This window comes from Rhinoraja longicauda, chromosome 13 (assembly GCF_053455715.1).
Source record: "Rhinoraja longicauda isolate Sanriku21f chromosome 13, sRhiLon1.1, whole genome shotgun sequence".
In the NCBI taxonomy this organism is placed as follows: domain Eukaryota; kingdom Metazoa; phylum Chordata; class Chondrichthyes; order Rajiformes; family Arhynchobatidae; genus Rhinoraja; species Rhinoraja longicauda.
The window spans coordinates 17,956,465-17,979,928 of NC_135965.1; the positions used below are offsets into that span (position 1 = coordinate 17,956,465).

At 46.6% G+C, this 23,464-nt stretch overlaps 1 protein-coding gene across 1 annotated transcript; it reads left to right on the forward strand.

Moving 5' to 3' along the window:
• Positions 1-667: 667 nt before the first annotated feature.
• Positions 668-17,648, forward strand: tm4sf4 (transmembrane 4 L six family member 4). Its single transcript, XM_078410450.1, has 5 exons — positions 668-1,046; positions 4,983-5,072; positions 8,383-8,525; positions 13,106-13,293; positions 15,351-17,648. The coding sequence occupies exons 1-5, from the start codon at positions 870-872 to the stop codon at positions 15,353-15,355; spliced, it is 603 nt and encodes a 200-aa protein (XP_078266576.1). The 5' UTR covers positions 668-869; the 3' UTR covers positions 15,356-17,648.
• Positions 17,649-23,464: the final 5,816 nt, after the last annotated feature.

Genomic DNA, 23,464 nt, shown 5'->3' on the forward strand with positions numbered 1-23,464 from the left:
AGGAGACTAGTTTAAATTGGCACCATGTTCGGCACGGGCATTGCTCCTGTGCTGAAGATAGACACAAAGTGCTGGAGTAACACAGCAGGTCAGTCAGCATCTCTGGAGAAAAAGGGTGGGTAACGTTTCTGGTCGGAACCCTTTTTCAAAGTGAGAGTATGGTGTGGTGGTGGGTGGGTGGGGGACTAGAGGTAGGAAAAGGTCAGAACAAACCAGGGCTGGCCTTTTTTCTCCATTTGTTTTCTCCAGGGATGTTGCCCGACCCGCTGAGTTACTCCAGCACTTTGTGTCTATCCTCGTTGTACACCAGTATCTGCAGTATTGTTTTGTCCTGTGCTATATGGTTCCATGTGGAGGTGGATTTCGACACAAAGAAGGGGAGTGGTGGAAGATGGCTTTTTTATGTTATACTGATAGACTTCAAAGACACAAAACATAATAATGATACCGAAAGATGAAATAATAGTTTGTTTTTCACAAACTGACTAATCCCATAAAATGGCTGGGCTGATTAAAGTTATGAAGCGGTTCTGTTTTGCGAGGTTATATCTGCTGTCACAGGGAGGGCTGCGATGAACTCTGAGTGTACCGGTGGTCATTGGTAAATCATTAACAGACACAGATAGTCACCATGGTAAACATGGACCTTTTGGTTTCCCCCAACGCCCCACACTCTTCTCCACGTAACCAGGGCAATGTCTGACCTAACATAGTGCCAGCGCTATCTTATCTCCTTTATAAGCCGTGATAAACTCCATCAAGTGTTGGCGAAGGCATCATTTTGTTTTCCGTCAGCGTTGGAGCAAGCAGGGATTCAGGCATCTTTCCCCAGATCCTACTGCAGGAGCGATAGAACCAGAGGCCACAGTATGTGCAACGCAAAATGCGCCAGGTGCCTTGGTATATCCCTCATCCCACTGGCTCTTCTCTGCATCATTGCCAATACGCTGCTCTTCTTCCCGAATGGAGAAACGGGTTACAACACACCGGAGAAGCTAGCGGAAAGCGTCTGGTGTTTCAGCGGGATTTTAGGCTCCGGACTGTTGGTAAGTCACTTTTTGGAAAACTTGGCATTTTATTCAGAACAGATCCTGGACTGATTATTTTAAAGGATAGTCAGTCCAATGTAACATCGTTCAAACTAAACTTTAACCACATCCAGTGAATAATAATTGAAAAATGACCGAGAAAGAAACAATTGCAAAACTCGAAGTGCATCTGTGGAGGGAATCGCCAGGCGAAGTTTTGGGTCGAGATCTTTTGTCAGACATTTGTTTTTTAATTAATCCAAGCCATATTGTGCATAATAACACTGATAATGGCATTGGACTTGCTCAATATTAGCAGAGAATGCAGGAATGTACTGGTCAAGTTACTACATTACTGTAAGAGCCACAATTCTGTACCATGGACTTAGTTTGAGTTTGAATCCCTTTGTGGTAGTAGGTAACTTAAACTAACTGTTGTTGAGTGCTTTTCCTGGTGCTATAGCGCAAGTACTTTGTGTTTTGATAGTAATCTATATACTAAAACTCTTGTTTGTTTGTTTGTTTGTTTGTGACTGAACTTCAGCCAAAACTGTGCCAGATAGCACAACATTTTTAGGCCCACCTTATTCACCGTCATCGCTTCAATGGTAAAAATGGTAGTTTTATTGAAATTTGTGTTATATTTTTAAAGTTATTCACATTTTAAAGGTTTTAAAAACCAGCGCAACCAGCACCAGCGCATTGGGGCTGGTCCTCATCTAAGATGGCCACCAGACCAGCGCCTACAATTACGTAAGATGGCTGCCGGGTGACTGCGCGTGCGTAGTTGGAGGGGAACGGCGTCATTTTCGTCATCCCACTTCCAGCCAGACGCCCGTTTGGTTCCGCGGCCCAAGTGGGGGGAGCGTCACCGCCGCCGCTCCCGCTCCAAACCCCGGGCGTCGCCATCATGGCCGCCACTCCCGCTGCCACTCTAAGCCACGGGCGTCTCCATCGCTGCCACCTCGCTGAGCCCCGGAGTCCTCGCCCCGCCATCACCACTGCCGCTGCCACTCTAAATCCCGGGCAACATTGAGAAGAACTCCAACATGGTTCATTTGATCAGGAGTGTTGATCAGACTGATTGTTTGGGATGAGTGCCCGATGATTAGGAGGGAGAGCAGTGGACAGAACTCTTGGACATCTATGCAAAAGGAATGATGAGCCTTTTGGCGGCATTCTTACCATTTGTTGTGGCGATTTTCGACAACTCCTTCCTGTTGTGAAAAGGGGAAATGATGCTGATGTTGAAAATTCTTGTATCAAGAAATCCTATTAACGTTCACATTGTTATATTTTGTTATTCATATTTTAAACTTTAATAAATCCCTTTTCCACTTGCTGTGCCCGTCAGCTGCCCATGCGCAGTAATACCTCCATGTTTGACGTCACATTGGAAACCTGACGGGCGGGAATGGCGGCGCCGCCGGAGAGCCCCTAAGAATGATGGGGGGGATAAGGGGGATGGAGTGGGTGACTGGGGGGTGGGAGGGGAAGGGGTGGGGAAGAAGAGGGGTGGGGAAGAAGAGGGGTTGAGGGGATGGTGTGAGGGAGGGGAGGGGAGGGTGTTAGACCAATGCAGAAAAAAAACACCATTTTAAAGAAAAATCGCGATTTTCATTGAGATGGTTTTTTTAAAAGCCATTTATTTTAAAGAAAAAAGCGCAATTTTCCCACGTCACAATGGCAACCCAATGAGTTGTGGGCCCAACGGGTCCACTTGGTCTAGTTTAGTAATAAATGTAAGTAGACACAAGGAACTACAGATGTTGGAATCTCAAGCAAAATAACACAAAGTGCCGGAGTAACTCAGCTGGTCAGGCAGCATCTGTGGAGAACATCGATAGGCGAAGTTTTGGGTCAGGTTTGAAGAAGAGTCCAGACCCGAAACGTCGCCTATTCATGTCAAAGAGTCATGCAACACAGAAACAGACCCTTTGGTCCAACCTTTTGCGAACAAATCTAATGCTTTTTAAAAAGATAAATTCACAAATGATGTGAATTTGTGATAACGTGAAACAAGGATATTTGGCCAGATACATGAAGGGCAAATGAGACTTACTTAGATGTGCCACAAGGAACTGCAGTTGCTGAAATCTGGGGCAAAACAAAAAATGCTGGAGGAACTCAGCGGGACAAGCAGCATTCGTGCAGGGAATGGACAGGCAACGTTTCAGACTGATGCGAGTAGAGGGGAGAAAATTGGGAAAGAGGGGTGGGGTTGGGGCAAAGCCTGCTGGGTGATAGGTGGATACAGGTGTGAGGTGTTTGAATGGCAGATGGATGGAGTAAGTGGCAAAGGCTAAGTCAAAGAAGGGTCCCAACCCAAAACAACATCTATCCAATGCCTCCACAGATGCTGCCTGACCCACTGAGCTCCCTCAGCTCTTTGTGTTTTGTTAGAATAGATGAACATCGTGATTGGCAAGGAAGTGTTGAGCTGAAGGGCCTGTTTCCATGCTGTTTGACTCTGTGACTCGGATACATTTTAGGATCATGCCTGGTTCTATTAATGTCTTCCATCGTGAAAAGTCTATCGTCGTTCCCTTGACTGGCCTGTTGGTGACCCCAGAACCATCAACATGGCTGCCACTCAAATACTTCCTCAGAAGAAAACCATCATGGATGGACCATTAATGTGACAATGCTTCACCAGTGACATCTACTCCTCATGACAATCAGTGGTGTTCCCTAGAATGTGGGCACAGTACTCTCAGAGAACTCAGTTGACCTCAAATGCTTTTCTATGTGGTATTTTAACAAATCGAGCCATACAGTCATAACAGCGTGGAAACAGGCCCCTTCGGCCCAACGTCCATGCTAAAATAGATTCCCCATCTATGCTATTCCCACCTTCACAGGTTAGGCCCATGTCCCTCTAAACCTTAGATAGACACAAAATGCTGGAGTAACTGAGGGCTTCAGCGGCAGAGTTGCTGCCTTTACAGCGCTTGCAGAGCCAGAGACATGGGTTCGATCCCGACTACAGACGCTGTCTGCACGTAGTTTGTACGTTCTCCCCGTGATCGTGTGGGTTTTCTCCAAGATCTTCGGTTTCCTCCCACACTCCAAAGACATACAGGTTTGTAGGTTAATTGGCTTGGTATAAGTGTAAATTGTCCCAAGTGTGTGTAGGATAGTGTTAGTGTGCGGGGATCGCTAGTCAGCATGGACTCGGTGGGCCGAAGGGCCTGTTTCCGCGCTGCGTCTCTACACTAAAAGTTAAACTAAAACTCAGCGGGTTGCCTGCTGCAAACCAGCAACTGCAGTCCTGCCCTACACATCCCTCTAAACCTTTCCTATCCATGTACCTGTCCAAATGTTTCAAGGGGAGGAAGGTGATGCAGCGGCAGAGCTGACACCTCACAGTGCCAGATAGCCGGGCTCGATCCTGACCTCGGGTGCTGTCTGTGTGCAGCTTGTACGTTCCCCATGGGTTTTCTCCAGGTACTCCGGTTTCCTCCCGCGTTCCAAAGCCACGCAGGAATGTTGATTAAATGACTTCTGTAAATAGCCCCTAGAATGTCGGACGAGAGAGTTGGATAACATAGAACTTGTGCATGGGTGATCAATGGTCGGTTTTGGTTGAGTGGGCCGAAGGGCCTGTTTCCGTGCTGTATCTCTAAACTAAAGATTGCATCTGACAACAATCCGGACTTAGGAATTATTTATGCCATTGTACTTCTTGGCTACAAAAACATTGCTGTTATAGCACCTGTCTCAACTTCCTTCTCTGGCAGCTCATTCCACATACTGTTTTAACCTAATTTAGCGTTTAGCATTAGAGAGTTTTTATATCATTAACGTCAGTGCAATTGTATGATTTAACCTTACGGACTTTTTTGATTGCAGCCTCTCGATTGCAACATTTGCTTTCACTGCCTCGTGTCCAGCAGTGCAGTGCGGAGGCATTTTGTTGGTCTGTCTAATATTTGTCTTTTGAAATGACCGCAGATGGTGTTCCCGGTTCTGGTGTTCATGGGAATGAAAAATAACGACTGCTGTGGGTGCTGTGGAAACGAAAGCTGCGGAAAACGATTTGCGGTGAGGATTGCAGCAAACGCCGGCCTGTTTTGTTAAATGCAAAAGCCTCCCCCATTTCCCAGCCCTCTGGCACACCTGCTATTAAACTTTCAACATTTGTGTAAAAAGGAACTGCAGATGCTGGTTTGCACTGAAGATAGACACAAAGTGCTGAAGTAACTCAGCGGGTCCGGCAGCATCCCCAGAGAGAAAGGATGGGTGATGTTTCAGGTTTGAAGAAGGGTCCCGACCTGAAACGTCCCCCATCCTTTTTCTCCAGAGATGCTGCCTGAGTTACTCCATCCAGCACTTTGTCTCTACCTGTGAATGTTTGATGCTGTTAAACCATCCTTTAGAAGGATGAGAGGGGATCTTATCGAAACGTATAAGATTATTAAGGGGTTGGACACGTTAGAGGCAGGAAACATGTTCCCAATGTTGGGGGAGTCCAGAACCAGGGGCCACAGTTTAAGAATAAGGGGTAGGCCATTTAGAATGGAGATTAGGAAAAACTTTTTCAGTCAGAGAGTTGTGAATCTGTGGAATTCTCTGCCTCGGAAGGCAGTGGGGGCCAATTCTCTGAATGCATTCAAGAGACAGCTGGATAGAGCTCTTAAGGATAGCAGAGTAAGGAGGTATGGGGAGAAGGCAGGAATTGAGAATGATCAGCCATGTTCACATTGAATGACGGTGCTGGCTCGAAGGGCCAAATGGCCTCCTCCTGCACCTATTGTCTATTGTCTATTGTCTATTGTCTATTATAACACCGCTGGAGAGGACATGAAGGTTAGAGGAAACAGACCGTAAGATCATGACATGGGAGCAGAGTTAGGCCATTCAGTCCATCGAGTCTACTCCGCCAATCGACCGTGGCTGATCTATTATTCCCTCTCAACCCCATTCTCCTGCCTTCCCCCTGTTACATCCTTTCTAATCAAGAACCTATCAATATCAGCTTTGAAAATACCCAATGGCTTAGCCTCCACCGCCATCTGTGGCAATGAATTCCACAGATTCACCACCTTCTGGCTAAAATAATTCTTCCTCATCTCCATTCTAAAGGTAATTTCTTTCATTCTGAGGCCGTGCCTTCTGGTCCTAGACTCTCCCACTACTTAAAACATCTTCTCCACATCTGCTCGATCTAGGCCATATGCCTTCATCATATTGGGAAGATGCAATCTACTGATGAGATAATTCGATGGGTAAATCCATCTGCTTTTGCCTTTAGTTAAACCAGCTTCACACCAGTAAGACCCACGCCACAACTATGAAACTCTCCACAATCACTCCCTCTATCTAAATGTTGGAATATATTTAGTTTTCACAAGATGTAAAAAGTTGCCATTCTGCCCGTTGAGTCTATACTGGCCCTCAAATCAGACCCATTTATTCCCTTGTACTTCTTCTCTCTCACGATAATCGCAGCCTGATTTTCCACAACACGCCAAGTGGCACGGTGGCGCAGTGGTAGAGTTGCTGCCTCAGGGCACCAGAGACCCAGGTTCAATCCTGACTACGGGTGCTGTCTGTGCGGAGTTTGTACGTTCTCTGTGTGACCTGTGGGGGTCCTACGTTTCCCCTGCTGTTCCAGCTCCCTCCCACACTCCAAAGACGTACACGTTTGTAGGTTAATTTGGCTTCTGCAGATTGTAAATTGTCCCTCGTATTTAGGATCGTGCTCATGTGCAGGATGAATGATCACTTTGATCTCCAGTGGAAAGCTACTGAAGGTTTCTCCAAATCTATACGACAGAGGGTTGTTTTAACGGTTTTAAAAACGACTGTATTGGATGGTAGGAGATCCTTCTCTGAGACAGGTTTGCAAAGAGTCACCACACTCTGCCGACATCTTGGAGGGTCGGCAGGATCTGGAAGGGTACCGGGTGGGATGGTGGAATCAGCTTGGATGGAGAGAAGAAAAATCAAAACACTCTAGATGTTCGATATCTAAAATAAAAAATGAAAATGTTAGTAACAATCTGTGGGCCAGGCAGCATCTACGGAAAGAAAAATAGAGCTAATGTTTTAGGTCAAAGACCCTTTTATTGAAACCCAAAAGGCACTTTTGTATTAATGGGAAGAATAGTTTGCAGTCATAGTCATAGAGCACAAAAAAGGCCCTCCAGCTCAGCTTGCCCACGCTCACCAACATGCCCCATCTACACTGGTCCAACCTGCTGCATTTGGACCATATCCCTCTAAACCTTTCCTATCCAGGTACCTGTCCAAATGTCTTTTAAATGTTGTTATAGCACCTGCCTCAACTAGTCCCTCTGGCAGCTCGTTCCATATACCCACCACACTCTGTGTGGAAAAAGTTGCCCCTCAGGTTCCTGTTAACTCTGTCCCCTCTCCTCTCTCAGTGGTGTGGGCGAGGCTGTGGCTGAGGTAAGGGAGTAAACAAATCATTTTTCTCAAGGTGAGCTGAACTTGAGATCTGATGAAATGTCATTCTATTGAAATAATTTAATCTTACATCTTTGGAACATACATTCTATTATTTTCTGCACCAAATACACTTTAGAAATTTAGCCACGTGCTCTTCCCCAGAAATCTCCCGCCCATTTAGTCAGAGTGCTAGTAAATCATGTTAGCAGGCAGCCTGTAGTTCCTTTGGAGCAGGGAACTAGCGTGCTGCCGGGAACAAAGAGGACCGGGTGGCCACTGCGAACATAAACCCGTCAGGCCGCCGGCAGCCACGTGCGGTGAGGCCTGGTTCACCGCCGCCAAGAAAGACCTGGCGGGACGCTGCCTGCAGGGGGAAGCTCGGAAGCTTCTAGAGAGTCAAGGAGGAGGAGGGAGCCGCCGGTGACAACGGTTGCAAGGAGTGGACCGATAGGGGAGGGGCCAGGGTATTGACTCCAGCACCTTCAACGTCAGCTGCAGGAGGCTCTCCACCAGGGGACAGAGTGGACAAAGGAAGAGAGGGAGGTTGGTTTACAGGCCAGGCTGGTTGAGGGAGTGACAGAGGAGGCCCTGCAGCAGCCTGGGGCTTATCTGCGTTCACCTGGATCAGGGCTGCTCCTGTACATCCAGGACAAGACCCGTCTTTGGACATTATCTGTTTTCTTTGTAAATGCTGCCTGACTTAGTGAGTTCCTCCAGCACTTTGTAAGAAAATAACTGCAGATGCTGGTACAAATCGATGGTATTTATTTCACAAAATGCTGGAGTAACTCAGCAGGTCAGGCAGCATCTCAGGAGAGAAGGAATGGGTGACGTTTCGGGTCGAGACCCTTCTTCAGACTTTGTTTGGCTCAAGGTTCCAGCATCCGCAGAGCATTGTGTCTCCAACGTTTAATTAATTTTCTGCACTGTCTTTATCTAGAATTTCTCGTCCATGATCTTTGCCGGCATTGGAGTGGCGGGAGCTGCCTATTGCTTTGTCGTTTCTGCAGTGGCCCTCAACAAAGGTCCAAAATGTACCACAGCCCTCAGCAACAACAGTTACATCTACCCCTTTGGAGATGGGTAAGAGACTTCACCCCGTGGTGTCTTCCTTGTGATGGTCCAGTGTGGCATGGTGGTGCAGCGGTAGAGATCCCAGGGTGATGGGGTTAACATATAATCAGCGTTTGACGGCGTGGGGCCTGTACTCACTGGAGTTTAGAAGGATGAAGGAGGACCTCATTGACACTTACTGAATCGTGAAAGGCCTGGATAGAGTGGATGTGGATGTTTCCACTAGTGGGAGAGTCTAGGACCTGAGTGAACAGCCTCGGAATAAAAGGACGTACCTTAGAAAGGAGATGAGGAGGAATTTCTTTAGTCAGACTATGGGGAATTTGTGGAATTCATTGCAACAGACGGCTGTGAAGGCCAAGTCATTGGATATTTTTAAGGTGGAGATTGACAGATTCTTAATTAGTACGGGTGTCAGGGGTTATGGGGAGAAGGCAGGAGAATGGGGTTGAGAGGGAAAGATAGATCTGTCATAATTGTGTGGCAGAGTAGCCTAATTCTGCTCCTATAACTTATGAACATGAACTCTGCTGCCCCCATGCCCTAACCCTGAGAGGACTGATCCCACCAGCTACTGAGGTGGGCCTGCAACCATTAGTCCAAGCCTCAGCCTACTAGTCCTGCAATGTCGCTACTACATTATCACATCCACATTGAAAACCAGCTACTGCATTACACCGGACCTCACGAGCAGCTCCTGTGCAGTACTGGCTCCAGACATGGAGTTAACTTTGTCCCCTTAACTGATGTCCACGTACAGGGAAGGTTCATAACTGGATAGGATGCAAACTCTGCCAGGTCAACAGTAGAACATACCTGGAGAAAAGGAGCAGGTGATGTTTCGGTTCGGAACCCAAAACGTTTAGTTTTGTTTAGTTTAGTTTAGCGATGCAGCACAGAAACAGGCCCTTCGGCCCACCGAGTCCGCACCAACCAGCGATCCCTGTGCACTATCTGCACACTAGGGGCAGTTTACAATCTTATCAAAGCCAATTAACCTACAAATCTGTACATCTTTGTAGTGTGGGAGGAAACCGGAGAGCCTGGGGAGAATTCACGCGGTCACAAAGGGAATGTACGAACTCCATACAGACAGCACCCGTGGTCAGGATCGAACCTGGGTCTCCGGTGCTGTAAGGCGGCAACTCTACCGCTGCTCCACTCTGCCTTTCCGACCTGAAACGTCACCTATTCCTTTTCTCCAGAGGTGCTGCCTGCCTGACCCGTTGAGTTACTCCAGCATTTTGTGTCTATCTGCCGTTCCTACCGACACAGCAGAATAAACCTGTCTCTATACATCCAAACATACCTGCTGCGCTTGAATCTAGATATAATTAATTCCAAAGACTAAACGAAAATAAACATGAGCTGGCTCTTTGCACAGGTACGATAAGCCCTGCGGTAAAGATAATTGACGCTTCCCATCTGCTCTAAACAATTCAACATGACGTCCGGCAATAATTACTCGGGTACAAACTACAAGAGATAGCCAGGGTTGCCATAAAATGGAACAGCCTCCCCACTCACAAGTCCTGTTCAGACTTTTCTTTGCAATCATTTTTTTTCGTTCTTTCTTTCATATTTTCATTCAAAATGCTTCTGCTTTGAGCTATTTTACTCTGACCGGAGTTTTTGTTCATTATTACAGTCCTGAGGAAGGGACTCCCAGAGAGAGAGAGAGTTCCAAGGTTGAGAACAAGCAAGGATGAATGATGGGAGATAATCTTCCACGTCAGGGCGGTCATGAGATCGTGCATTATGCAAACAGGACCCTCAGCCCAACTTATCCATGCCATTGAGATACCTATCTGTGCCAATACCATATTCCTCCATTACTTTCCTGTACACGTTCCTGCCCAAATGCTTTTTTAAATTCTCTGATTGTATTTATTTCTACCACCTCTTCTTTGTGCCCCTCAGATCTCCTTGTAGCTATTTCCTCACTCAGCTCAAACCTAAATAGAGTCATAGAGTGATATAGTGTGGCAACAGGCCCTTCGGCCCAACTCGCCAACACCGGCCAACAATGTCCCAGCTAAACTAGTCCCACTTGCCTGCACTTGGTCCATATCCCTCCAAACCTGTCCTATCCATGTACCTGTCTAACTGTTTCTTAAATGATGGGATAGTCCTAGCCTCAAATACCTCCTCTGGCAGCTTGTTTCATACACCCACCACCCTTTGTGTGAAAATGTTACCCCTCGGATTCCTATTAAATCTTTTCCCCTTCACGAACCCATGTCCTCTGGTCCTGATTCCCATACTCTGGGCAGAGACTCTGTGCATCTACCCGATCTATTCCTCTCATGATTTTGTATACTCTTTAAGATCTCCCCTCATCCTCCTGCATTCATCCTCCAGCCTACTCAACCTCTCCCTATAGCTCACACCCTCTATTCCTGGCAACATCCTCGTAAATCTTTTCTGAACCGTTTCAAGCTTGACAATATCTTTCCTATAACATGGTGCCCAGAACTGAACACAATATTCTAAATGCAGTCTCACCAACGTCTTATACAACTGCAACACGACTTCCCAACTTCTACACTCAATACTCTGACTGATGAAGGCCAGTGCCAAAAGCCTTTTTGAGCACCATGTGTACCCGCGACTTAACCTTCAAGGCACCCTGTACTCCTAGATTCCTCTGCTCTACAACACTACCCAGAGGCCTACCATTTACTATGTCGGTCCTGCCCTTGTTCAACGTCCCAAAATGCAACACTTTAAAATTCCATCAACCATTCCTCCGCCTACCTGGCCAATCGATACAGATCCTACTGCAATCTTTCACAACCATCTACACTATAAATCCTTTAGTTTTAGACTCCCCAGATAAAGATCTTCTCTGTCCATGGCCCTCACACTTGTATAACCCACTCTAAGCTCACCCCTCAGCCTCCTGCACTCCAGTGAGAACAATCCCAACTTATCTAATATCTCCTTGGAACTAAAACCCCTCCAAGCAGCATCCTAGTGAATCTCTCCTGCACTCTATGCAGCACTACCATGCCCTTCTTGTAGTGTGCTGAGCAAACCTTCACACAATATACCAGGTGCGGCCAAACTAATGTCTCACACAGCTGCAACATGATGTCCCAACTCTTATACCCTGCCTCTGAAGCCAAGCAAACGAAATGCCTTATTCACTATGTGTGGGAAGGAACTGCAGATGCTGGTTTAAACCGAAAATAGGCACAAAAAGCTGGAGTAACTCGGAGAGTCAGGCAGCATCTCTGGAGAAAAGGAATGGGTGATGTTTAGGGTGAAGAAGACCCTTCTTCACACTTGAGAGTCAGGAGAAAGGGAATTGAGAGATATAGACGGTGATATAGATGTGGAACAAATGAATGAAAGTAATGCAAAAAGTAATGATGAACAAGCAAAGGTGGAGCCCACATTGATCCATTGTTGGCTGTGGGCAAGGTGATAATGAGTTATACAGACAGTGAAACTCAACAGGACAACAGTGAAACTAGTACGACGACCAGGGTGGGGAGGAACGGAGAGGCAGGGGATGCAAGGGTTACTTGAAGTTAGAGAAATCAATACTCATACCGCTGAGTTGTAAGCTGCCCAAGCAAAATATGAGGTGCCTCTGACAATGAATCCCTGACAATGGAGGAGGCCCAGGAGAGAAAGATCAGTATTGGAATGGGAAGGGTAGTTAAAGTGTTTGGCAACCGGGAGATCGCGCAGGCCAAGGCGGACTGTCAGTATGGGAATCGGAAGAAACTTGTGTTCATTACCTTATCCATGTGTGTCGCCAGTTTAAGGGAGCTATGAACTGGCACCACAAGGTCCCGCTGGTCTCCAATACTTCTATGGTCCCTGTCATTCACTGTAATGTCCGGCAAATAGTCGAAAGCCCAAAATGTACTACTTCAAGAAGAAGTGTATTACCGCATAGTGAAAGGCCTGGATAGAGTGGATGTGGAAAGGATGTTCCTCTAATGGGAGAGTCTAGAATAAGCCTCAGAATAAAAGGACGTACCTTCAGAAAGGAGATGAGGAGGAATTTATTTATCCAGAGGGTGGTGAATCTGTGGAATTCATTGCCACAGACGGCTGTGGAGGCCAAGTCTGGGGATATTTTTAAGGCAGAGATTGACAGGTTCTTGATTAATACAGGTGTCAGGGGTTTTGGGGAGAAGGTAGGAGTTTGTACATTCTGCCCGTGACGCCTAGGTTTTCTCTGGATGCTCCGGTTTCCACCCACATGACAAAGACGTGCAGGTTGGTAAGTTAATTGCCTTCAGTAAAAATTGTAAATAGTCTCTAGTGTGTTGGATAGTGCTCGTGTACGGAGAGATCGCTGGTCGGCGCAGACTCGGTGGGCCAAAAGGCCTATTTCTGCGCTGTATCTCTAAAGTTTAAAGTTTAAAGTAAAGTCTAAAAGACACAGAAAAACAAACACAGCTCAATCCAATCGCCATTGCAGTCAAACAGATGTTCTGTTACCATTTCGACCTCATTTTACGTTTTATTTTTACGATTGCCATTTGTTCCTTCCACATATGAAGGAGTACGTTGACTGTTTGCTAAGTTTTGTGATTTATCTTATATGTTTTATCTCTGTGTTTTATCAGCGACTACCTGAAGGATCACTCCAAGTGGGGCATCTGCCTGGAGCCACCCAAGATTGTCCCCTGGCACTTGACATTGTTCTCTCTGCTGCTGGTGATGAGCGGGGTCCAGCTTGTACTCTGTGCCCTTCAAGTAATCAATGGGCTGATTGGATTCATCTGCGGTGACTGCTGTTCCTGCTGCGAATCAGGTGACTCACTTCCTCACTCTTAAAGATTACTGTCTTATTTATAAACCAATTGACAGTATTTAATGTCAGCAGTGAAGCAAGATTGAAGTAGCTCCTGCGAAAATCTTGATTCTAAGCGCCCACGAGCCATAATTATTTAAAACCATGCTTTAACTTGCCTTCACCGAATGGGAGGTCTGATTCAGTTGAACGGGAGATAGGGGCGGTGCAGTGGTAGAGTTGCTGCCTTACAGCGCCAGAGACCCGGGTTTGATCCTGACTACGGGTGCTGTCTGTACGGAGTTTGTACGTTCACCCCGTGACCACGGGGGTTTACTCCGGGTGCTTCGGTTTCCCCCACATTCCAAAGGAGAACAGGTTTGCAGGTTAATTGGCTTCGGTAAAAATTATAGATTCTCCCTAGTGTGTAGGATAGTGTTAGTGTTCAGGGTGATCGCTAGTCGGTGGGTCGAAGGCCCTGTTTCTACACTGTATCTCTAAAGTCTAAAGTAAAATCTAATGAGATGAGAGGGTTGATTTTTGATGCGTAACAGATAGTTTAATGTTCATTGACACAATTTTTTTTTTTACTGTCGCCAAAAAGTGCTTGACCTACCGAATGGTTGAAGATCTTTTAATTCAGTATATTCCAGCCTCCGACTTCAATCCTTTGGGTTAGTTTAGTATATTGTCACGTGTACCGAGGTATAGTGAAAAGCTTTTGTTGCGTGCTAACCAGTCAACGGAAAGACAATACATGATTACAATCAAGCCATCTGGAGTGTATGGATAAATGATAAAGGGAATAACGTTTAGTGCAAGATAATGTCCAGTAAAGTCTGATCAAAGGTAGTCCGAGGGTCTCCAATGAGGTAGATAGTAGCTCAGGGCTGCTCACTAGTTGTTAGTAGGATGCTTCAGTTGTCTGATAACATCTGGGAAGAAACTGTCCCTGAATCTGGAGGTGTGCGTTTTTACACTTCTATACCTTTTGCCCGATGAGAGAGTGGAGAAGAGGGAGGTGATTGGCGTGGAACTTGTCCTTGATTATGCTGGTGGCCTTGCTGAGGCAGCGTGAGGTGTAGATGGTGTCAATGGAAGGGAAGTTGGTTTAGGTGATGGTCTGAGCTGCGTCCACAATTCTCTGCCATTTCTTGTGGTCTTGGATAGAGCTGTTCCCAAACCATGTTGTGATGCATCCCTACAAAAGGCTTTCTACGGCGCATCTGTAGAAGTTGGTGAGGGTTGTTGGAGTTGTTGTTCTACGTCCTAATACTGACCTCAGGTGCTGTTTGTGTGGAGTTTTCATGTTCTCTTAGTCACCATGGGCAGGTTGGGCTGAAGGTTGTTTTTTTCCACGTTGTATGGCTCTTTGACCCAATGACTCCATGACCTACGGACATCGTGGGTAAGTTGCTGCCTTCAGTCAAGAGTTCTACCCCATTGATCCAATGTCATGCGATCAATTGCCACTTTTGGAACTGAGGAACTTAAATACAAATGTTAAAATACTAACGGAATGTAGCGACGACCTTCGGATTGGGACCCTTCTTCAGCTTTCACCCCCGTATTACAAGATCAAACCCCCTTCACCTACATCCACCTCCACCCGCCAGGTTTTGTCCCGCTCTCACCTCTTTTCCAGCTTTCACTCCCCAAATACAGAACAGCCTGAAGAAGGGTCCTGTCCCAAAATATCACCTGACCATTTCCCTCCACAGATGCTGCCTGACCCGCTGCGTTACTCCAGTACTTTGTGTTTTACTCAAGTTCCTGTATCTACAATACCATGTGTCTCCATTTTTTAGTTCAGTTAGTTTAGTTTAATATTGTCACGCATACCGAGGTACATTGAAAAGCTTTAGTTTGCATACCATCCTGTCAAAGAAAAGACTATACGTGATAATAATCAAGCCGTCCACAGAGTACAGATACAGGATAAAGGAAACTACATTTAGTGCAAGATGAAGTCCGATTAAAGATAGTTCCAAGGTCTCCAATGAGGTGGATGTGAGGCTAGGACCACTCTCCAGCTGACTTTTAACATCAGTCTTTTGTCTTTTTCTCTTGCTCTTTAGCCTAGAAGCTGAAAGATGAAACAGATGGGTGGATATATTCAACTGTTAACCCTCTGCAACTACAGGAGAGTTTGCCCAACACGACTTGAAGTACTTATGAGAAATATACCCTTCGATTCTGCTTTGTTCCCCGAAGCCTGATGACAGAGACCACTGAAGCTTAATGTACATACCCCGGGCCATGATCTTCACCACCAGCCCTCTCATACTATACTTCACTGTAAAGGAATCGCAGCCAAGAGCCAAGAGTCAAGAGTGTTTTATTGTCATATGCCCCAGAATTAAAAATGAAATGCTTACATATCTTTTGAGCTGAAATGCTTTCAGGCAGCAGCACAACTGATATGTAAACATAGTACTCCATAAACAATACAATACATATAATAAATGAAAAAAGAAAGTTGAGTATATATATGTGTGTGTGTGTGTGTGTGTGTGTGTGTGTGTGTGTGTGTGTGTGTGTGTGTGTGTGTGTGTGTGTGTGTGTGTGTGTGTGTGTGTATGTGTGTGTGTGTGCGTGTGTGTATATATATACACACACACATATATAAAGTTCAGTGTACATACAGTATATATATATATATATACTGAACTTTCTTTTTTCATTTATTATATTGTATGCATATGTGTAGCATTTGTAGTTTGGAGCTTATTTGGAGGTTGTAGTATTTTAATAGCCTGATGGCTGTAGGGAAGAAGTTGTTCCTGAACGTTAATTTTCAGACTCCGATGCCTTCTTCCCCATGGCAGGAGTGAAATGAGAGTGTGGCCAGGGTGGTGTGGGTCTCTGATGATGCTGGCTGCCTTTTTGAGGCAACAACTCCATGTGATGGTGTGGAGGTCAGTACCCATGGTAGACTGGGCAGTGTCCAAATACAATTGGAGCACATTTGTTAACATCGCCATCAGCGATTTCCGCCTCAACTGAGGAAACCCCAATTTCACTTAAGAAACCACAGCTTTTAAAAAAACACGTACCTGTAAAAATGTGTAGAATTTATTTCTGTTTCACTCCTGTGGATCTCTGGGAATAGCCCTTCAGTTCCAGGTTTGGGGTTTCCATTGGCACTGCCTGATTTTTAGAAATTGCCTGAATTTTATTTCCATTTGTTTTAAAAATTAAAACCACAGGCTGAAGAAGGAACCCAACCCAAAATGTCCTCTGTCCATTTCCCTCACAGATGTTGCACGACCCATTAAGTTTCTCCAGTGCTTTGTTTTTTTGCTCACATGTACTGAGATACAGTGAAAAGCTTTAGTTTGCGTGCTATCCAGTCAAAGAAAAGACTATACGTGATATAAGGGATGGCACGGAGGCTCAGCGGTAGAGTTGCTGCCTTACAGCACCAGAGACATGGGTTTGAACCTGACTACGGGTGCCTTTTGTACCGAGTTTGTTTGTTCTTCCTGTGACCACGTGGATTTTCCCAGGGTGCTCCGGTTTCCTCCCACACTCCAAAGACGTACGGTTAATTGGTTTCGGTAAAAATTGTAAATTGTCCCTAGTGTGTAGGACAGTGCTAGTGTAATCACTGGTCGGAGCGGGCTCCATGGGCCGAAGGGCCTGTTTCTGTGTTGTATCTCTAAACTAAACTGAACTATTCCAGCATCTGCAGTCTCTTGTAGCTCCACCTCAGGCAGTTCCTTGGACTTGTGACTTGTGACTAACCTGCAAATCCTATCGGCTGGGGTGGACTTAGAAATCTTGTTGCCACAGGGCTAAATCTACTTGGTCACAGCTTACAATTCCGTTTGAATATTTGGGCATCATATCTAGCAGAGAAAATACTTGCAAATTATTTTATTCAGGAAAATCTCCAACACCCTCTAATACTGTTGTTCCACCTTCTCATGAGTTGTATCCTACCTGGCTTCATCTCGCCATTCAGGGAAGAAATCTCCAGTTTTCATTCTGAGTCACAATAAAAAAGTCTCCTAAAAGATTAAACCCCCAAGTAATGCGTCATCCAAGACCCTTGGTCTATTCCTCAGCCTCTTGTTTGGAAGATCTAAGTCTTATGAAAAGTGGGAGTTTGCTGCAATAAAACAAATCTGTACAAATCATGTTTTGTATTATATTTATTGTGAATTATTAAACACAAACTGGAGTCTTAGCTTCTCTCTGACATCACTGTCCACGTTCTTTGAATTGAACACCATCTCAGTAACATCTGCCTTTAGATACAGGGCTGTAAGGTCTTTACATCTGACCTTGAGACCAAACCAGAGAATAAATTACTCGCACATAGCATGGTTTAGACTTTAAAGATACGGAAACCGGAGCACCTGGAGAAAACCCACGCGGTCACAGGGAGAACGTACAAGCTCCTTACAGCCAGCACCCAGAGTCAAGATCGAACCCGGGTCACTGGCACTGTGAGGCAGCAACTCTACCGCTGTGCCACGATATTGATCACTTGGCAAGATGGGCAAAGCAAAGGCCGATGGAAGTGAATCCCAAGAACTGTGAGGTGCTGCACCTTGGGAGGACTGATAAAGACAGGACATACAGAATGAATGGTCAGGCTCCAGAGAGCATTGATGAACAGACAGAGACACAAAGTACTGGAGTAACTCAGCGGCTCAGGCAGCATCTCTGGAGAACTGGATAGGTGACGTTTGATATTTTGGATTGGGACCCTTCTTCAGATTGATTGTGGGGGTGGGGGAGAAAGATAGAGGAGAGGAGGGAGCAGGACAAAGTATGGCAGGTAATATGTGAACCCAGGCAAAGGCAGGTGGTTGCTCAAAGGCTCGACATGAAAAGTGTAAGAAGGAACTGCAGATGCCGGTTTAAACCGAAGATAGACACAAAAAGCTGGAGTAACTCCCGACATGAATAAATGGCTGTGAAACAAAAGGATTGAAGAGCTGCAAATTGTGAAGCCAGAGGGAGGGGGGGGGGGGGGGGTGGTTGTAGGTGTTGGGGAAGGGAAGGGGGGTGGAGAAACAGGTGCAAGTCCAAGTGGGGCCTGGGGAGGGTGGGGAGAAAGGGGGTGTAGTGGAGAAAGAGACGGATGAACAGAGGGTTTAGCTGTACTCATCCAAGGATCCCTGAAGGTGGCAGCACAGGTTGATAATAGGGCGTACAGTAAAGCGCACTAAGTGCTGAAGTAACTCGGCAGGTCAGACAGCATCTCTGGAGAACATGGATAGGCGACATTTTGGGTCGAGACCCTTCTTCAGCCTGATCATACAGTTCCAAATAAACTTTGAACTACGTGGGACATTAGTTTTGTCTTTTTACACTATTGTTTGTTTTGTGTGTATGTATATATGTGTGTGTGTAGTGATATAGATATAAATGGGTGTGTGAGTGCATGCATGCGTGTGTGCATGTGTGTACGTGCGTGTGTGCGTGCGTCTGTGTGTATGCATGTGTGCATGCATGTGTGTGTGTGTGTGTGTGTGTGTGTGTGTGTGTGTGTGTGTGCATGCATGTGTGTGAGCGTGTGCAAGCGTGTGTGTGCGTGTGTGTTTTTCAGCTGTGAGGATAGACTGGAAAGTCTGGGTTTGGTGTCGTTAGATCGGGGGAGGATGTGGGGTCAAGACTGAGGCGTCCACAATCATTCAATGGTTCAATCTCAATGGTTCTTTCTTGTCACGTATGCACTGCACAGTGACATTCTTTTTGCACGAGTCACCATATTTTGGCACCATTTGCAAAAGGTCCCACATGCTCGATGTACTGGAGCGGCTCCTGATCCAGGTAATCCCCAGGAAGCTGCAGGTCCTCCTCTGTCACCCTCGACTGACAGCCCGCAAACTAGGGTTGCCAACTTCCTCACTCCCAAATACGGGACAAGGCGCGCCATGTGACCTCATCCAACCAGCGGCCACGTACTCCGCCTTCACCAATGGCGGCCGCCCGGGCCGGGAGGCGGGTTGCCATGCATCCTTCGTTAGGTGGCGCCCGGACCTCCGGACCTAGACTTTCCGGAGCTAAAATGTCGGAAACCAAGAGTGTCAGGACCTAAACTGTCGGGACCTACAGCGTCGGGGCCTACAGCGTCGGGGCCTACAGCGTCGGGGCCTACAGTGTCGGGGCGTACAGCGTCGGGGCCTACAGTGTCGGGACCTACAGTGTCAGGGCCTACAGCGTCCGGGCCGACAACGTCCGGGCCTCACCCCACCCCGGGCCTGACAGCAGTTCAAAATTGAACACAGTTCAGAGAGAATCTTGGGATTATCATTGGCCCTCATTGTCATTTCAAGCCGGGGTGGGGAGGGGGGGGGGGGGGGGTTGGTATGGATTCAACTGCTTGTCCTACCCCAGCTGGGCAAAGGGGGGCTGCAACTGGCAGACTACTGCGTACCCAGCAGGCAGCTTGCCTGGTCTGGCACCGAAATGTGGCACTGCCAAGTTACAAAATACCTGTCAGCTTTAAGGCAAACTGATTTTTTTCTCCACAAAACAAAACACCTTAGATTAAGTGAGACAACCCAAGCGTAGCTGGCAACAGCCGTGATGAGTAACTACCGGACGTTGTGGGCCTCTCTCGACGCCAGGAGCTCAGCACTTTCAGAGAATCGCGACACAACCGTGATTCGAATGCCCAATTGCTGAAGTCAACAATATCAAGGCTTTGAACATGGAGTGAGACCTCTTCCCCTCTTCACTGCGTAGCAACCCGCCTCCTGGCCCGGGAGGCCGCCATTGGTGGAGCAGGAGCACGTTGCCGCTGGCTGGGTGATGTCACGTGGGGCGCGGGGCAGTGACGTCACCCTTTGTCCCTTATTTGAGAGTGAGGAAGTTGGCAATCCTACTTATACGGGACAAGGGCGGTCCCGTACGGGACAAACTAATTTAGCCCAAAATATTGGATGTCCTGGCTAATACGGGACAGTTGGCAACCTGACGTCCCTCTCCTCAAGGGGCATAAATGGGGTAGGGTGGCAGGAAACATTCCCCAGAGCAGTGCTGTGTAAAACCAGGTGGCATAGGATAGGGTGAGGGGTAAATGGTTGAGGGGATCTGAGGAAAAACTTTGCGTCTGGAGGATGGTTGGAGTCTGAAGCAGACTGATGGTGGAGGCAGAGACACTTTATTTAAGAAACATCTAGACGAGCACTTGATTCACCAAGGCATAGAATATAGAACAATGCAGCACAAGAACAGGTCCTTAATTTGCAGATGGCATGAGATGTGATGGTGTTGTTATTACATAAGAGCTCTGCAACACAAGAACTGGCCCTTCTGCCCACAATGTCTTGTGCTGAACGTGATGCCAAGACCAGCTCTATCTACCTGCACATAATCCATATCCCTCCACTCCCTGCATATCCATGTGCCTATCCAGAAGTCCCTTGAAAGGCACTATCGTATCTGCCTCAGTGCACCTCAGACACAAGGCACAGAAGGCACAAAGAACTTCAGATGCTGAAATCTTCAGAAATACAGGAACTGCTAGAGGAAAAAGCAAAGCATTGGCCCACTGAGTTCCTCCAGCGCTTTTGATATTTGCTATCAAAACGTTGTGGACCAATTGCTGATAAATAGGAATAGTATTGATATGTACTTGATGGGTGCGATGGATGTGGAGATCAAGTCTAACCTAATTGATTTGATCTTGTATAGTTTCAAAGAGGGCGGCACGGTGGCGCAGCGGTAGAGTTGCTGCCTTACAGCGCCAGAGACCTACGTTCGACCCGAACTATGGGTGCTGTCTGTATGGAGTTTGTACATTTTCCCCGTGACTGTGTGGGCTTTGCCTGGGTGCTCTGGTTTGCTCCCACACTCCAAAGACGTGCAGGTTTGTAGGTTAATTGTAGGTTAATTGGCTTCAGTAAAAATTGCAGATATTCCTGAGTGTGTACGATAGTGCTAGTGATGGGGTGTCGCTGGTCAGCATGGACTCGGACGGCCGAAGGGCCTGTTTCCTCACTTTATCTCTAAAATAAACTAAAGACAAGTCGCGTTTACTGTCATATGCACAAGTACGGTGAGGTACAATGAAAATCCTGACAAACATAAAAATATGAATTATACATAATTTATTTCATAAATTACACATAATTCTACAAGGAAGTGAAAAGAAAGACTGCGTAAAATAACAAGGCTTTAGAGCAAAAATACAGTTAGAAAACAACTCTGGGTGTACAGGTGCATGGTTTCCTAACGGTGATGTGTCAGGTGGACAATGTGGTGAAGAAGGTGTTTTACATCATTGGGAAGGGTATTGAGTACAAAGTTGGGACATCATGGTGCAGCTGTAGAAGTCATTGGGGAAACTATATTTGCAGTACTGTATACAATTTTGCTCACTCAGGTTTAAGAAGGGTGTCATTAGTTTAGTTTAGAGATGCAGCATGAAAACAGGTCCTTCAGCCGACCAACGATCACCCATACACTGGTTCTATCCCACACACTAGGGACAGTTTACAGAAGCCAATTAACTTGCAAACCTGCGTGTCTTTGGAATGTGGGTGGAAAACCCACCTTGTCACGGGGAGAACGTAAAGACAGCAACCGCAGTCCGGATCGAACCCGGGTCTCTGGTGCTGTAGGGCAGCAACTCTAAGTTAGAAAGAATGCAGAAGAGATGTGCTAGGACGTTACCTAGGCTTGCGTTGTAGAGCTGAGTGATGGGGACCTTGGTCGCCATGGAAGATATGGGCCGAAGAGCCTGTTTCTGTGCTGTACGAATCTATGACCCACAGGGATGGTGCCAAGTAGCCAAACCCTCACTCAGTGTTTTTCAATTTTAGACTTTAAACTTTACACTTAGAGATTCAGTGTGGAAACAGGCCCTTCAGCTCACCGAGTCAACGTCGACCAGTGATCATCACATACACTGGCACTATCCTACACACTAGGGACAATTTACAATTTAACCGAAACCAATTAACCTATAAACCGGGACCTCTTTCGAGTGTGGAAGGAAACCAAAACACCCGGAGAAAACCCACGTGGTCACGGGGAGAACATGCAAACTCCATACAGACAGCACCCACAATCAGGATCGAACCCTGGTCTCTGGCGCTGTGAGGCAGCAACTCTACCGCTGCTCCACTGTGCCGCCCTTTTACTTAGGATTTCTCTCACTCTGGCGGGATGCCGAGAGGATAACAATGGAGACCTGACTGTGAGATCACGTGTTTATGGGATTTAGTGGCACACTCCATTCCAGAGAAACCTGCAATCTCAAGTCTTGGAAGTTTCTAGGAAGGAAAGCTTTGCAAATTTCCACCAAACTTTGGCTGAAAGAAATGCTTCCAGAGTGACACAGGTGTAATTTTATAATGAAATTCTTTCATCTCCCCCAAAGTCCCTGCTTACATCAGTTGCAAAGACATTTCTCAATTACTCATGACTACCTCCAATCCGTGCCTGGGTGGGGCATCTTTGGATGAGCTGCAAATACCGCCACCTGGTGGAATCAAGAAGACCTGCTGTATGGAAAGACACAAAGTGCTGGAGTAACTCAGCAGGTCAGGCAGCATCTCCAGAGAAAAAGGATGACATTTTGAGTCGGGACCCTTCAAAACGCTGAGTTACTCCAGCACTCTGTGTCCATCTTTGGTATAAAGCAGCATCTGCAGTTCTTTGTTTCTATGCTCAGGCAGCATCCCTGGCGAACATGAATAGGCGACGTTTTGGGTCGAAACCCTTCCTCAGTCCAAGCCCCAAAAATGTTACCTATCCATGTTCTCCAAGGATGGTGCTTAGCTTGCTGAGTTACTCCAGCACTTTGTGACTTACTTTTTGTATAAGCCAGCATCTGCAGATCCTATAAACGGACTATCCTGCCTCAGTCACCTGCTCCTTTCCTCTCCTTCTTACGCCACTCCTCATCTCCCATCCCCGAGTCCCTCATTTCCTATTCCCCCTCCCTCCCCCCGCCTCTTTCCCCTCCTCGCTGTCCCCTTCCACCATCTCCCTCCCTCTGCTTTTACATTTCACTCCTCTTTTCACCTTATCTGAGACTCTTTTGTCTCCTTTTCACCTCAAGCCTTTTGTCACTTACCGCACACAGCTGCCAAACAAACCTCCCTCACCTCTATCCACCTATCACATGGAAAAAGGAACTGCAGATGCTGGTTTACACCGAAGATAGGCACAAAATGCTGGAGTAACTCAGCGGGTCAGGCAGCATCTACACCAAAGATAGACA